Genomic DNA, 17,511 nt, shown 5'->3' on the forward strand with positions numbered 1-17,511 from the left:
TGACGACAATCCACTCCGGGGTCACCAGAGGCATTCCTGCAGACAACTTGTCTGTCTGCGTCCACCAGCTCAGCGGCTTGCGCACTGCTGGGTCCAAGGGAAGGCGCACAGCATAATCCTCCGACATCGGAGTCCAGCGCAACAGCAGAGATAGCTGTAGTGGTCTCATATGAGCCCTGGCCCAGGGCACTACTTCCATCGTGGCCGTCATAGAGCCCAACAGCTGCACGTAGTCCGAAGCCCGAATAGGAGAGGCTACTAGGAACTAGTCCACCTGAGCCTGAAGCTTGACAATCCGATTGTCTGGCAGGAACACTCTGCCCACTTGGGTGTCGAATCGAACTCCCAGATACTCCCGGGACTGAGTCGGGCGCAGCTGGCTCTTCTTCCAGTTAATGATCCATCCCAGGGAGCTCAAAAGAGCAACTACCCGGTCCATAGCTTTGCCGCACTCTGCATAAGAGGGGGCTCGGATCAACCAGTCGTCCAGATAAGGATGGACTTGTACTTCTTCCTTTAGCAGGAAGGCCGCTATGACCCCCATTACTTTGGAAAAGGTCCGTGGAGCAGTAGCCAACCCGAAAGGGAGGGCTCTGAACTGGAAGTGTCGTCTCAGGACTGTAAAACGCAGAAAGCGTTGGAGAGGAGGCCAGATGGGAATATGCAGGTACGCTTCCTTGATGCCCAAGGAAGCCAAGAACTCTCCTGCCTTCACTGCCGCTATAACAGAGCGGAGAGTCTCCATGCGAAAGTGCCGCACTTTCAAGGCCCGATTGACCCCTTTGAGGTCGAGGATAGGCCGGACAGAATCTCCTTTCTTTGGTACCACAAAGTAAATGGAGTAACGTCCCTTGCCAATCTGATCTTTTGGCACCGGAACGACCGCACCCAGGCGGATCAGGTTGTCCAAGGTCTGCTGCACTGCCACAGCTTTGACCGGAGACTTGCAGGGAGAGAGTACAAACCCGTCTCTTAAGGGTCGGCAGAACTCTAGCTTGTAGCCGTCTCTGATGACTTCCAGCACCCAAGCGTGTGAAGTTACTGTGGTCCGCTCACCCCGAAACGAGGACAGCCGTCCTCCAATCTGCACTGGGGCGTGGACCAAGGCCCCGTCACTGGGTACAAGACCCTGGGGGAGGACCGGAGGGAGCAGCTCCGGGACGGCGGTCTCTGCGAAAGGAATGCTGCTTGGGGGAGAAATTCCTCTTGAAGGAAGAGGGAGCAGAGGAGCCCGGCCTGCCCGGGCGGTACCGACGGGCTTCCTGAAACCGTCCTCTGGAGGGACCGGGACGGGTACTAGCCCGAGCCCTGACCTCTGGTAACCTCTTGCCCTTAGACGTGCCGAGATCGGTCACGATTTTGTCCAGCTCGACCCCAAAGAGCAGCTTGCCTTTAAAAGGCAATCTAGCCAGGCGGGATTTAGAGGCGTGGTCAGCAGACCAATGTTGCAGCCAAAGCCACCGCCGCGCAGAGACTGTCTGAGCCATGCCTTTAGCTGAGGCTCTCAAGACAACATACAGCAAGTCTGCCAAATAGGCTAAGCCCGATTCCAGGGCCGGCCAATCAGCCCTCAAGGAATGATCCGAGGGGGAAGCCCGCTGCACCATAGTCAGGCACGCCCTGGCCACATAGGCACCGCAAACCGAGGCCTGCAAACTTAAAGCAGTCGCCTCAAAGGACGACCTTAAGGCCGCCTCCAATCTTCTGTCTTGGGCGTCCTTTAGGGCCGTGCCACCTTCCACCGGCAAAGCCGTTTTCTTAGTCACCGCAGTGATTAAAGAATCCACGGTAGGCCACAGATAGGCCTCACGTTCACTTTCAGGTAAAGGAGAGAGGCGGGACATAGCCCTAGCCACTTTGAGGCTCGCTTCCGGGACATCCCATTGAGCCGAAATTAAGGTGTGCATGGCATCATGCACGTGGAAGGTTCTAGGCGGGCGCTTCATCCCCAGCATAATGGCAGAGCCAACAGGGGCTGAGGGAGAGACGTCCTCCGGAGAGGAAATCTTCAAAATGCCCATGGCCTGCACTAACAGGTTGGGCAAATCCTCTGAGCTAAAAAGCCGCGCTGCAGAGGGGTCATCCGCTCCATCCGAGCGGGAATCCATCTCCTCCAAGGAATCCGCAAAGGACCGTTGGGAGACCTCAGACACGCTGCCCTCATCTACATCGGAGGAGACAAAGTCCTCCAAGGCCTGGAAATCAACCAGAGGGCGTTTACCTCTGGGAACCTCAACCTCTTTACCAGAAGAGGGAGCAGGGGCAGCGTTTTGCATGAGGAAAGCCTGATGCAGCAGCAAAACAAACTCGGGGGAGAAACCCCCCCAGACTGTGCACTTCCGCAGCCTGGGCAACAGCCCTAGACGCACCCTCAACCGGCGCTCGCAAGAGCGGGGGAGAGACATGCTGCGCATCCAAAATGGCGTCCGGCGCGACACTCCGCGAAGGAGCCGCGCGGGAAGAACGGCGCTTATCTTTAGCCGCTTTGTGCCGTCACCCAAATTAAGGGCGTTCATGGCAATAATGTCTCCAACCTCAAGGGCGGCCCACGAAGAAGCCGTCCGAGCCGCGTGGCCGGCCAAGATGGCGAAGGCGAGGAGCGGGGGATGGGCGTTTATGGCGGGAAAAACCGCCACGCCGGAGAAAGGACCGGGACATTCCTCGGTCACGAAACTGTCACCCAACAAGGGCGAATCAGGCTGTAAGACCCCCGCATCCCCTCTAGAAGCGCTCAAGCGATCCGGGGAGCGACCCTTTGCGCCCTCGCCCTCCGACGCCATATGCCACGAGGAGAAGAATCGGGGAACCCCCTGCCCGCTATAAAAAGGTAAAATTACCTGCTTGCCGCTCCGAGCTGTAACGAACTGGTGTCCCAGTGAGTAGCTGCAATGAACGTTTAAATAAACGTCGAAATAAACGCCTTTAAGGACGTTTAAAATTTTCTTTTTTTTTTTTTTTTTTTTTTTTTAACGGAGCCAGCGGGAGGGGGGAGAAAAGGAGGGACCTGGCACCACCAGGTTTGCACTTGCTCAAAAGAGCCCTCAACCCCAGGCCTCAACAAAACCTAAGGATTAGGCTTGGAGGCCTAGCCAGAGCTGCTGCTGTGTGTGACCACCACCTGCTGAGATAGAGAACATACTGAGGAGTTTCCGGCAGCACATGACCACATATAGGGAGGCAAAAGTTTGCTCTCTATCTCCACCTGCTGGTAGATGGACACAACCCACCAGTCTATGGATTGATCAGCTTGATGATATGGAAGTTAGCGATCGTCCCCTCCCTCCTTACCGTTGTTCCCTACTTCAGCGCGATGGCCAGTTCAGAGGTAACTGTGTAGGGAGGCTGTTCAGCGCATCACTGCCAGCACCGTTGTTCCCTACTTCAGCGCGATGGCCAGCACAGCGGTAACTGTGTAGGGAGGCTGTTCAGTGCGTCACAGTCGTCAGGCAGTCTTGAGCCTTTTCTGGGTTTTTTGGCGGTCAACTATTTGCGCAAGACAGTTGTAGGGGGGGGCGGGGAAGAGGATCAGCTGTGAGGTTTGTTTTTTTCCCCTGGGTTTATGGCATAATGGGTCCAGTGACGTCAGCTGGGGCTTTGGAGCCCAGCTGGCCTTCTGTAAAGAAAGTTACGGACACAGGCAGGCAGGCTCATAGAACGTTGGAGGTGAGAATTATTATATAGGATTTCTATTTTCTGTGTATTTGTTTCCATGCATTGAGTGTATGTTCATCTTTCCTTTTTTTCCATGTTCATTCAAGTTTCCTGGATTGAGTTTTGTGTCTTTTAAAGTCGTCGTTAAACCATGGTATCAAGTTTTGTCTTCTTGATATTCTTGTTTTTAAGGGTGCTATTTCATTTAATATGGTTCTACATCTCTCATCCCATTGAGTAAGGTAATGTATGGCGTCCGGTTGTGCTGTCCATTCGTTGTCGTATATCTGTTGCCAGAATATTTTTGGGTCTATTTGCCTGCTCGTACTGTATGATGTTTGTTCTGGTACGCAATTTAATCCCTTCTTCCGCCAGTTTAGTGATAAGTTCAGTTTGTAGTGGTCGGTCCAAGGTGTTTCTGACCATTTGATATCTGTTATTAATATGTTATGGTCTGTGGACAATTTGTGTGATAAGAGGTCTAGTGTGTGTCCTTTGGTGTGAGTTGCTTGCATGTGAGGCCATTTGAGATCCCAGGAGTGTAGGAAGTCCTTACATTCACATGTGTTGGTAGAGTTGGGGTCTACTAGGTGGAGATTAATGTCACCTAGGATTAGTGTGTTGGAGTTGTTTACACATGTAGATGAAATGAAGTCTGTGAAGATTGGTTGGCTGTCACTCCAATTACTGGGCGGTCTGTAAAACAGGACGCAGTTCAGATGATCGACCAAGGATTTGTTATAGATTCTAATCAAGGCAATTTCGAGTTCGGGTGTTACGGATTCGGCAGTGGTTTCGGTAACGAATTGGTCTCGATAGATTATAGCTATGCCTCCTCCTCTCTTTTCCATTCTGGTCCAGTGATTGATTTTATATCCTGGAGGACATAGGTCGAGGATTATGGGGTCCTTTTGATCGTGGATCCATGTTTTGTTGATGAAGATTAAGTCAAGGTTTTCTGACGAGATCCAATCTGATATTATTGTTGTTTTGTTGAATACGGACCTAGCATTGATGTAGTCCACTTGGATATTTTGGTATGGGTCTGCTAAGTTTGAGAATGTGTGGATTTTTGTTAGTTGTCGTTCCTTGGATAGTGTTTGTTTTTTGTGATCTTTCTTTCCGTAATGTTGGTATTGTCCGTATTTGGGTGTTTTTCCTTTTATTTGGTGGTTGTCAGTTTGGTGGGGTGCAGAGTGTCTGATCAGTCTTTGGTGATTTTGTATGATGGGTATGATATTATTTTCAACAAGTGGGATGGATAGTGTTAGGTGAATCAGTGAAAGGGAGTAGATTGCTAGGAATATTTTGACAATATTCATTTTAGTGTCAGTTTGGAGATGGATGGTTTACTCACAGTCTGATGCTCGGTAGATGTTGGTGAGTGATGTCTCGGGAGTAGTGAACTGCTGGTTAGGGTGGGGAGTGAGCTCAGATGGTCCACCGCGTTCGTCTGTGCGCTGGCCTCTATAAGCTGCGTGGTGTCAGGTAGGCAGGTGGCCCAGCATAAGTGCAAGCTAGGTGTTGCCCCCGGGCATAGAACTCCGTGGTTCCTAAAGATAGCCTGTGGGTTGACTCCAGGTTCTCAACCAGTTAGCTCGGCTGGCCGCCAGGCCGCACTTCATGGTTGGTTGTTTGGTTGTGTTGCGCTGGGTGCGTGGATTCCGTGATTCCTAAAGTTATGCTGGTGGTTGGGTTAGGAGTAGTCAGGTGAGTTAGGTTGTTGGTCCAGGGTGCAGGTTCTCCGCGGCTCTGAGAGCTGGTTGGTGGCAGGAAGCTGTTCGGCACAAATCAGCTCAGGAGGATACAACAGCCACTGGCATCGGCTCACGCTTTGCAATCTGCCATTTATGGCCAGTCCCAGTTGCCCTCGTCGGCGACCCAAGTAGCTTCCGCCCACCGTCCTCATTCGGCGTGGGGTAGTGTCGTCTGGCCACGGGCAGCCTCAAGTCATGCTGTCCACCGCGTTCAGTGCTAAGCAGTGCCGTCAGGCCTCGGGCCGCTCTCCGAGTCACGCTGCATCTCTCTGGCCGCCTCCAGTACTCCCTCCACTCACCTGCTCCCCTTGTCCGCCTCCCTCTATCCCGCGGTCTGCTCTCTCCCCGCCAGCTGGTGACTCCTTCAATGATCAGTGTTGATAGGCCTGGCCGGCGGTACCAGAGGTGGGCTCAATGGATAATCAGTTGTTTGGGAGGTGAGCGCCGACGGGTTGCCATCGTTGGTGCAGGAGGTGGTTACGTCCAGGCAGTTGCACCAGTGGCATAGGGTTGCCAAATGGCTCCAGATTCATCCTAAAAGGTTGATCCAGTCCAGGTTTTACCCCATTGCATGAAGGGTCTTGTTCTGATTTCCAAACTGGATTTCCCCCCCCCCCCTCCAAAAAAAAAAAAGCAAGACTACAAGTCCTTTCAACCTAGACTGGATCAACCCTATAGGGTGAATCTGGAGCCAGTTGGCAACCCTAGCCACCCTCAAAATTGTATACCCTGGTCAGCAGGGTCCTTGTGGTATTGGTAGTTCCCGATTCTACCCACTGACATCTGTGCAGAAAGTCCCATAATGCACAAGAATAAGGTTTAGAAATCTTGCCAGATTTCTGAACACCACAGTCTGTTGCATTAGAGGACCTACAACACTGATTTCAATGGGGAGGATGAGGCACTACAACCCCCACACTGCAATGGAATGTAAGTTCAAAAGCAAAACTGGCCAAAAGGTCTCCAGCCTGGAACTGATTAACGTGGCATCTCTGGAAAGCTAAGAGTAGGTACCAGAGGGGTTACACTAACCAAAACTGAGAAGGGAAAATAACCTCTCTCCTAACAATGAAATAACAGCTAAATACACATTTTCAGCGGAGAAATAAGAAAACGGCCACATAAACAAGAGCCAGAGAGGATTCATAAGCACATAAGCATCGCCATACTGGGAAAAGACCAAGGGTCCATCATCAAGCCCAGCATCCTGTCTCCGACAGCGGCCAATCCAGGCTTACATAGAGGCATATTTTCAAAGCACTTTGGGAGGCTAAGTTCCATAGGTTTCTATGGAACTTTGGGAGGCTAAGTGCTTTGAAAATATGCCTCATTGTAACATAGTAGATGACGGCAGAAAAGGACCTGTACAGTCCATCCAGTCTGCCCAACAAGATAAACGCATATGTGCTATTTTTTGTGTATACCACCTTACCTTGATTTGTACCTGTCCTCTTCAGGGCAGACCGTATAAGTCTGCCCAGCACTATCCCCGCCTTCCAACCCCCCCCCCCCCCCCCCCCAAATTAATAATGTTCAATGGACTTTTCCCTCAGGAATCTGTCCAAACCCCCTTTAAACTCCGTAAGGCCAACTGCTGTCACTACATTCTCCGGCAACGAGTTCCAGAGTCTAACTACACGCGGACTAAAGAAAAACGTTCTCCTATACGGTAGATTTAAAACAAATTGGAGAATAGGAGAACGTTTTTCTTTACTCAGCGCGTAGATTCCGCGTTTGCCCCCGGCCGCAGCAGACTGGTAACGAACGATGAAAAATCGCTCAGGTGGCTCTACGCATCGCGGAACTGAGGGGGTTAACGCGTTCCATTACGACGGAAATGACCCGGCTTAGCCCCGGAAGCACAAGCTGCCCTAATGCATGGTGGGTAAGCGCGCGGCGGTAGTTCGCGTCTGAATGAAGCAGCAGTAGGAGTAGTAGTGGTTGCTTAGCGTGAAGTGGAATCTCTGTCCTGGAGCGGTATCGCCCAGATCGGACTCAAGGCATCGGGGGAGAGCGGGGTCTGTGGCGGTGGTGTCCGGCCAGGGGAGCCCCCCCCCCCCCCCCCCGCTGAAGTGCCACATTGAGGCTAGGACAGGAGGGAAAGGGGGAACGGTCAGCGGCGGCTCTCGGGGGAGCCGGAGGCCGGCGGTCTATGGCGGTAAACAAGATCCCGCCGCGGTGGCTGAACTGCCCGAGAAGGGGACAGCCCGTGGCAGGTAAGAGAGAGGGGACTTGATCCTGCCTTTCGCCCCTTAGCTTTGGCTAGAGCAAAACCTTGTCTGCTTCTTCGGTGCCTTGAAAGCTCCACGTGGAGGCGGTGTTGGCGCACGGTAGACGTTTTATGTGGCGTAGAGAGATGAAATCGTGTGAAATACTTGCAGTAGAAGTACTACTACTTAACATTTCTAAAGCGCTACCAGGGTTACGCAGCGCTGTACAATTTAACACAGAGGACAGTCCCTGCTCAAAGGAGCTTACAATCTAAAGGACAAAAAGTGCAGTCAATCAAGATTGAGGCAGTCTAGATTTCCTGGATAGAAGTATAATGGTTAGGTGCTACATCACTGATTCATATTATCCAGATACATTAGGGATAGGGTCAATGCTGTATTTCTGATCTCCTTCTCCTGATGTATTGGGGGGGGGGGGGGGGGGGGTCGTGAAGGTGGTGGAATATTGATTTGAGTGGTGGACAGAACCAGGGACTTCAGATAACCATACTGCTTTGCCATGTAAGTTCAAAACCAGGCCTGGTCTAAAGTTCTACATGAATTGGGTAAGTTGGCAGTTATGTGTATACAGTGGTAAGAGAGTTAATGGAATGGAGGATTGGCCTAGAGTACCAGCATAACAACTAGGGAAGCCTGGTTTAAATCCCACTGCAATGCCTTGGGATCTTGGACAAGTGACTAAATCTTCATGCCTCAGGTACAAAACTTACAGTGTAAGTCCTCCAAGGACTGGACAATACCTGAGCTACAACTGAAAAAGATGTGAGCTAAATCCACATTTTAAACTCTTTGTAGGTTGGACTGGACTTAGTTTAGAATAGTTTTTATTTTCGATCTGTGATATGCATACATAAATGAGGCTTTTCTTTTTTAATTATCCACCAGCCTCTCCCTGTGATGGTCAAGAGAGCTCTGCAAAAATAACCATTTCTAGGGCAAATTGAAGAACCGGTGATGATGTTCCAAGCAACATTTAACCATGGGGTGCTTCCATCTTTCCAGCTGAAATGCAATGTTTGTGTGATATACCGAATTGAGTGCCCATGTGACCTTATGTATATTGGACAAACTAAACATATGTTTAAGATTAGGTTGGAAGAATACAAACATTGCATTTCAGCTGGCAAGGCAGAAGCCCCCATGGTTAAATGTTGCTTGGAACAATATCGCCAGTTCTTTGATTTGCATTGCATGGTTATTGATCAGATTCCATAGGATTCCATCCTAGGGGTGATATTTCTAAGAGTCTGCATCAGCGAGAACAACGATGGATGTATAAATTACAACTGTGATACTGCATGGGCTTAATGGACTGATGGAATGGGAAGCCTGTTTTTGGAAACATGGGGTTGTGGTTGCCTGACCCTTTAAATCAAGGATCCATTGTGATTGGCTGAATTGTCCTCAGTGTCTTTTTCTTCTTGTTGCCACCTTGGAGTCTGCTTACATGGATTATAGTTCCTCCTGGTGCAGCTTGTGGTGAAACAAGGGGGAATCAAAAATCTGTGCAACTTGTTTGACTTGGAAGAAATCGTTTGGAAGTACAAGTTCTGTTTACAACCCGTCCACTTTTTCATATACGTGGCGAAGAGTTTTCTTTGTGCACAGCATTTTGGAACTCTTTTTTTTAGAACATTTGCCAATTAACAGAATTACCATTTTGAGAGCACGTTATGCTAATATTGTATTAAACTGTTTTATTTATGTTTTTTTGTTTGTTGGAGTAGTGTTGTTGAATAGTTCTTTTTGGATATTGTTTTGTACTATTTTTTTCTGGTATATTTTGGAGATCAGTAATAGCTTAGCCCTTTTGTGACTTTGTTAAAAAGTCTACGACCTGTCCCCGGGTTTTTTGAGGTTTATTTTTTTCAGTGAGTATTTTTATGGTGTGATGATGTAGTTTTGGCATGATGTCCTCTCAAGTGGTTAATTAAGCAAAATTAGCTATTTTGTTTAATATTGCTTTTTGCTTTCCATCTTGAATTGCTTCAAATAAAAAGATTTAAACATAAATTGTGGTTTCATGGAGTGTCTTCTAGTTGTAGTATAATTTGAAAGGGTAGATAACTACCCCCTATCAACTTGTTCCATGATTTTATGAATCTATCATATCCATTCTCTATTGTCTCCAAGGTAAAGAGCTCCAACCTGTTAAGCCTTTCTTTATAAGAGAGCCATTCCATTCCATTCATTCTATCATTTTTGCTGCCTTGGTATTTTGTTTTTTTGCTTGTTTCGTTCTACCTCTTTCTGTTTTTGAGATGGGATAACCAAAAGTGCACAGTACTCAAGGTGTGATTGCAGTAGGGATCCATAAAGAGACATTCAATTTCCAGTTTTGTTTTCTATTCCTTTTTGAATAATTCTTAACTTTCTGTTTGCTTTTTTGATCATTACTGCACACAAATGACAAAAGACAGATCAGGATCAAGTATGCATGTTTTGTATCACAGTTATACCATATACTAAGATTGTAGAAGCTATGTATCTCAGTAGGGGAGAGAAAACAGGGATGTAATGTATATGACTATTTTGATGCCATAATAATAAAACCATTTTTCATACTATTGGCGTGGTGTTGTGGTATTGTTTTAGAAGACTTCATATATAACTGCCTATATGAAGTTGGCATGGTGGCAGATTGCCATTTGCCCTATTCATGATGTCAGTGTTTAATCTTGAAGGCATGCACTCTGCAGAGAATGGAAGATACAACTCTGTTCTGGGGATGGATGGGGCCGGGGGGTGTTCCTGATCCACGGTCTCAGGGTCTGGAGGTGCGGGTCGGGTCGCAGGTGGTTCATCAGGGCATGCTGGGCATATTGGATGGACTATACAGGTCTTTTTCTGTTGTCATTCACTGTGTTGCTATGGGACTTATTTTCAAATCACTTAGACTTACAAATTTCCATAGGTTACTATGGGGCTTATTTTCGAAAGAGAGAAAAATGCCACAAGTGTGATAAAGCACCATTTGGACAGATTTCTTCTCAAAATGTCCAAATCATTTTTTTCAAACCTGTTTTGCAGACGTTAAAGTATGCATTTCATCGCAGTGTGCCCAAATCACAAGGGGGCATGTTGGGGGGGGGGGGGGGGGGGGGCAGGCTTAGGGTGTGCCTAACACTTGGACTTTTTACAGCCATAATGGAACAAGATGAAAACTTCAACGTTTTGATCTAGTCTTGTTTTCAAAACTAATACAGCATAAAAAGGTGCCCTAAATGACCACTGGAGGGAATTGGGGATGACTCCCCCCCCCCCCCCAAAAGAAAGTGAATAAAAATAGTATTCACCAGGCTCAGATGTTATAGCCAGGTCCATTAGAGCAGTATGCAGGTGGGTGCAGTGCACTATAGAAGGGTGGACTCAGGCCCATGCCTCCCCCTACTTGTTACACTTGTGGAAACTGTGAGCCCTTCAAACTTACCAGAAACCCATTGTACCCACATATAGGTGCCCCCTTCACTCATAAGGGCTATTGTAGTGGTGTACTATTGGGGGTAGTGGGTTTTGAGTGGATGTTGGAGGGTTCAGCAGACCAGATAATGGAGCAACAGTGAGATTTGTACCTGGGAGTATATATATGAAGTCCATAACAGTGCTCCGTTGCTCTCCTGGGATGTCTGGGGGACCAGTCTGCTGAAAATGCTGGCCCCTCCTACATCTCAATGGCTTGACTTTTCTACGTTTTTCGCTTGTACTTTTAAAATTTCCTATTTCCAAAAATGGTCTGAAAAAACAAATACACAAAGCACAAAATATGTTTTTTCACTCAACGAATAGTTAAGCTCTGTAGCTCTTTGCTGGAGGATGTGGTAACAGCGGGTTAGCGTATCTGGGTTTAAAAAAGGTTTGGACAAATTCCTGGAGGAAAAGTCCATAGTCTGCTATTGAGGCAGAAATGGGAAACAACTGCTTGCCCTGGGATTTGTAGTGTGGAGTGTTGCCCGATTTGGGTATCTGCCAGGTACTTGTGACCTGGCTTGGCCACCGTTTGGAAAACAGGATATTGGACTAGATGGACCATTGATCTGACCCAGGTATGGCTACTCTTTTGTTTTTGTGTTCTTATGTTGTTACAAACAGTATTTAAAAAAGAAAAGATAGTTTTGTGGTTTTGAAAATTGTTGTCTTCTATTTGGATTTGGGACATTTAGTGCAAAATGTCCCAAAGTCCGACTTAGACGTCTTATCAAAAATGCCCCCCCCCCCCCCACATAACTTTGTAAGTTTTAACTGCTTTGAAAATACTCCTCTATGTATGTTATCCTGAGCAGAGAATTTCTGCCTATGTACCATTCTGTTTTTCTCAGTACAATTTGCTTTCTCCCCCCCCCCCCTTTTTTTTAAAGGATATCTTTTTGGACGTTACTATCCTCTTTTGCATCACCATTTAGTCTTTGTGGTAGTTTGGCTTTCTTTCATTGTGGAATACATTTTGTCTGTGGTTTTATTTTCACTCTGGTAAATTACTTACCAGCTTCTTAGATCCAAAACCATTAAGAAGGAGAACCAATTATTTCAGTAAACAAAACTGAGTTTATTTACTTTTACTTTAAAAAAGGTTCCAGTGGAGATCCGGGAAATTATAGACCGGTGAGCCTGATTGTCTGTGCCGGGCAAAATGGTAGAGACTATTAAAAAGAACAAAATTACAGAGCATATTCAAAAGCATGGATTAATGAGACAAAGTCAACATGGATTTAGTGAAAGGAAATGTTGCCTCACCAATCTATTACATTTCTTTGAAGGGGTGAACAAATGTGGATAAAGATGAGCCAGTCAACATTGTGTATCCGGATTTCCAAAAGGTATTTGACAAAGTACCTCATGAAAGACTCCAGAGGAAATTGGATAGGAGGTAGTGTCCTATTGTGGATTAAAAACTGGTTAAAAGATAGAAAACAGAGAGTAGGGTTAAATGGTCAGTATTCTCAATGGAGAAGGGTAGTTAGTGGGGTTCCCCAGTGGTCTGTGCTGGGACCACTGCTTTTTAACATATTTATAAATGACCTAGAGATGGGAATAACTAGTGAGGTAATTCAATTTGTTGACAACACAAAGTTATTCAAAGTCATTAAATCGCGGGAGGATTGTGAAAAATTACAAGAGGACCTTGGGAGACTGGGCATCTAAATGGCAGATGACATTTAATGTGAGCAAGTGCGTAGTGATGCATGTGGGAAAGAGGAATCCAAATTATAGCTACGTCATGCAAGGTTCTACGTTAGGAGTCACTGGACAAGGAAGGGATCTAGGTGTCATCGTTGACGATACATTGAAACCTTCTGCTCAGTGTGCTGCTGCGGCTATGAAAGCAAATAGAATGTTAGGTATTATTAGGAAAGGAATGGAAAGCAAAAATGAGGACGTTATAATGCCTTTGTATCGCTCCATGGTGCGACCGCACCTTGAATATTGTATTCAATTCTGGTTGCTGCATCTCAAAAAAGATTTAGTGGAATTAGAAAAAGTGCAGAGAAGGGCGACAAAAATGATAAAAGGGGTGGAATGACTTCCCTATGAGGACAGGCTAAAGTGGCTAGGGCTTTTCAGCTTGGAGAAAAGGCGGCTGAGGGGAGATATGATAGAGGTCTATAAAATAATGAGTGGAGTGGAATGAGTAGATGTGAAGCGTCTGTTTACGCTTTCCAAAAATACTAGAACTAGGGGGCATACGATGAAGCTACAATGTAGTAAATTTAAAACGAATCGGAGAAAAAATTTCTTCACTCAATGTGTAATTGAACTCTGGAATTCATTGCCGAAGAATGTTGTAAAGGCGGTTAGCCTAGCAGAGTTTTAAAAAAGTTTGGGCGGCTTCCTAAAAGAAAAGTCCAAAGACCATTATTAAATATGGACTTGGGGAGAATCCACTATTTGTGGGATAAGCAGTATAAAAGTTTTGTACTTTTTTGGGGATCTTGCCAGATATTTGTGACCTGGATTGCGCACTGTTGGAAACAGGATGCTGGGCTTCATGGACCTTTGGTCTGTCCCAGTATTGCAATACTTATGTACTTGCAGTTGCTTAGGGGGTATTTTACTAAAGCTTAGCTCAAGTTATCTGCAGTATTTTATTCCTATGGGCCCTGCTCTAGATAACTCGAGCTAAGCTTTAGGAAAAGACCCCCTTAGTAACATAGTAGTTGACAGCAGATAAAGACCAGCATGGTACAAAAAGGTGGTTAGGGCTGCACCTGATGCTCCATGCAGGTACCCCTCTCTCTCGTTTTTAAGGTTGTAACTACTGCACTGTACAGATTACCATTTATTGTTATTTTTTTTTAATGTGAAAGTAATTTAAGTTTTGCCTTGAGTAGGAATAATTCATACTTTATTCCATCCTCTTGTCATAGTGGGATCCTCTGTGTTTGTCCTCCAAACAAAATTGAAACTGTGGTCTAACTAGCAAATCAAAGTAACCACTGTACATGAACCATACAATAAATCTTATAATATTTATCTTCATTAAAGTGCAAATAGTAAGTGTGGGAGTAAAAGCCTCAGACACCTGTCCGGAACTCTAAGGGGGTCTTTTACTAGGCTGTGGTAAAAATCAGCTGGCGGTAAATACCAAAATGCCCATTATATTCCTATGGGCAACTCAGCATTTACCACAAGCTAAAAACGCTGCCGCAGTTTAGTAAAAGACCCACTAAATGTTGTCACAGACTTAACAAAGGGTAAACTCATAGGCATAAAACTCTTCCATAAAAAGTTCAAAAATTTATATGTTAATTTTAATAGATCATTGTCGTCTCACATCCACCTTAATTTACACCTCCCAAATTGCAAGGGTATTAAATATAAGACCTCCTATGCGTCTAGTTTCTCCTTCTTGGGCAGCCAGCTTTGGAACGCTTTGCCAAGACCCATCCGGAAAATCAATGACCATCTACCGTTCAGGAAAATGTTGAAGACCAACCTCTTTAAAAAAGCTTACCTGAATGACTCTAATTAAATTTCAAACCAGCTACTTGATCCTACTCCTTACCACTTCCCTCTGTCTTTCCTTACCATTCCTTCCCTATCTCTTTTCCTTTCGTTATCTCATCTTTAACTCGTTTACTATAATTGTATTATTCTTCTCCAGACTTTGTAATTGTATGTATTTACTATGTAAGCCGCATTGAGCCTGCAACATGTGGGAAAGCGTGGGGTACAAATGTAATAAATAATTTTAAATCGTCATCTTCAACTCTAAATTTTTGAACTTTTTGTGGAAGAGTTTTACACCTATGAGTTTACCCTTTGTTAAGTCTGTGACAACATTTAGGGCCCTGTTTACTAAGGTGTGCTGTAAGTGTGCTAGCGTTTTTAAGCACAGGCTAATGCTAGAGACACCCATATATTTCTATGGGTGTCTCTAGCATTAGCGCACCTTAGTAAAGAAGACCCTTAGAGTTCTGGGCAGGGGTCCAAGGCTTTTCCTTCCACTTTCTATTTGCACTTTAATGAAGATAAGTATAATAAGACTAGTAAAAAAGCCCCGTTTCTGATGCAAATGAAACGGGGGCTAGCAAGGTTTTCTTCTGTGTGCATGTGGGAGTGTGTGTGTCCCTGCCCTCTCTCCCTTCCCCTGTGCTGTCTGTCCCCTCTGCTCTCTGTCCCCTCCCCCCTCGGAGTCGAGTCCTTCAGTTTAAGTTTCCTGCTGTGCTGTGTTTGTGTTACAGAGATAGTGAGGGCTTCTGCTCTCTCTCCCTTCCCCACTCACCTTCACTGTTACTACTACTACTTAACATTTCTAGAGCGAGTGATTTGATTTCGTGCTTTGCTGTGTTTTCCTTCACTGTTTGTGTTACAGAGAGAGCGAGGGCGGGGCAGCCACTCATGGGGAAACCGGATATCTCTCCCCCTTCACACTTCCGGCTGGAGGCTTCATTTAGAACGTTGGTGGTGCCTTTTATATAGAGAGATTTTTTGAATGGTTCATGTTCAGCGGTTATTTTCCTTTTTGATCCATTGTGTTTAGCCCATGCCCTATGGAATTCTGTCATTGTTTTTGTCCAGGCTGCAACCTCCTCTGAAAGAGCATTTCAGACATTTACCAACCTTTCAATGAAAAAGTATTTCCTGATTTTGCCTTTGTTTCTCTCCTTGTAGCTTCCTTTAATGTTATCTAATTCTGTAGTTTTCCTGTTTATGGAAAAGGTTTGTATTTTCATAAATACAAACATTTAAATATTTGAAATATATCACATCTTTCCTGTTTCTACTGTTAAGGTAAACATATTAAAGTCTTTGAGTATCTTCTCTTATTTCTTCAGACACTTAAGTCACATGTCACTTTCCTCTGAACATCTTCAGGTCTTTATGTCCTTGGCAAAATAGGGCCTTTAAAACTGAACAGCATTTCAAGTGGGGCCTCACCACTGCCTTGTATAGAGGCATTATCTTCTTCTCCTTTTTGCTGGTTGTGCCGTTTTCTATGTAGCTGGGCATCCTGCTGGACTTGGCCATTGCTTTGTCACATTGTTTTGTAACCGTGAGATCTCTTTTGCTATCACTCCGAGCAGGGCTGCTGAGAGAGACCCGGCTGCCCCTTACTTGGGCCTCTGTGCCGTGCACCCCTGCCCGCCCCCTTACCTTCCTGAGTCTGACTCTCCTGCCTCGGTCTGTCTGTCGTCTTCTGCTCCTGTGTGTGCCAGGACCTGGATGATTGCATTAACGCAATAATCCAGGTCACCGTGTTAATACAATCATCTGAGTCCTGGCACACAGGAGCAGGAGAGAGTCAGACTAGGAAGAAGGCAGGCAGGAAGAAGCTTTCTGACGCTGGGCCCTCCCTTGGAGGCCGGGCAAGGGGAATTTTGCTCCCCCATCTCGGCAGCCCTTACTCCAAGGTCTCTTTCATATTTCACATTCCATTTATCTCTGCCAGTTTTTTTTCCCTACCTTATTACTAACGGTAGGGTACATAAGGATTCTTGATTTGAAATTTCAGTCTAAGGTAAAGTCCCATTGCTTGGTCATTTGAAATATTGAGCATTCCAAGGCTGCATGGTGCTCTTAAGGGGTGAATCACACAGAAGTACTTGGTCTCCATCCGCTGGTCTGGACTGATCTGATGGTAGGACCTAGTTTAGAGGACCTGCCAGAACCTCTCTGAGTGCCCTCAGTATCATCGGGTGTTCTCATTCAGTCTATTTGCAGTTTATAAGTGAACTGTGTTTAAAACGGCTGTGTGAACAACTCTCCGGTTGTCTCTTCTGGGATCTGACGCTTATTAGAGCACCGCCAATCTATACTGATTTGAGTAAATTTTAGCGCCATAAGATCCCAGAATTCAAACATGCGTGGGATAAGAATAAAGGAATCCTGTGCCGAAGGAATGGATCCTCAGGAGCTTAGTCAAGATCGGGAGGCGGGGCTGGTGGTAGGGAGGCGGGGATAGTGCTGGGCAGACTTGTATGGTCTGTGCCAGAGCCGGTGGTTGGGAGGTAAGGATAGTGCTGGACAGACTTGTACGGTCTGTGTCAGAGCCGGTGGTGGGCAGCGGGACTGGTGGTTGGGAGGTGAGGATAGTGCTGGACAGACTTGTACGGTCTGTGCCACAGCCGGTGGTTGGGAGGCAGGGCTGATGGTTGGGAGGTGAGGATAGTGCTGGGCAGACTTATACGGTCTGTGCCAGAGCCGGTGGTTGGGAGGAGGGGCAGGTGGTTGGGAGGCGGGGATAGTGCTGGGCAGACTTATACGGTCTGTGCCCTGAAGAGCACAGGTACAAATCAAAGTAGGGTATACACAAAAAGCAGCAAATATGAGTTATCTTGTTGGGCAGACTGGATGGACCGTGCAGGTCTTTTTCTGCCGTCATCTACTATGTTATTATGAGACAACCGGAGAGTTGTTCACACAGACGTTTTAAA

The 17,511-nt window shown here is 46.4% G+C and overlaps 1 protein-coding gene across 2 annotated transcripts in view; it reads left to right on the forward strand.

The window, feature by feature from the left end:
• The first annotated feature begins 7,256 nt into the window (after window positions 1–7,256).
• The window catches only part of RNGTT (RNA guanylyltransferase and 5'-phosphatase), a 723,922-nt gene continuing 713,667 nt past the window's right edge, over window positions 7,257–17,511 (forward strand). The window contains exon 1 of one of the 2 annotated variants that reach the window (XM_030199106.1): window positions 7,257–7,289. In XM_030199106.1, coding sequence (XP_030054966.1) covers window positions 7,283–7,289 — 7 coding nt within the window. In that variant the 5' untranslated portion in view covers window positions 7,257–7,282. The other variant, XM_030199105.1, reaches the window with a different exon arrangement.

The sequence above is a fragment of the Microcaecilia unicolor genome, chromosome 3 (assembly GCF_901765095.1).
Source record: "Microcaecilia unicolor chromosome 3, aMicUni1.1, whole genome shotgun sequence".
Lineage (NCBI taxonomy): Eukaryota > Metazoa > Chordata > Amphibia > Gymnophiona > Siphonopidae > Microcaecilia > Microcaecilia unicolor.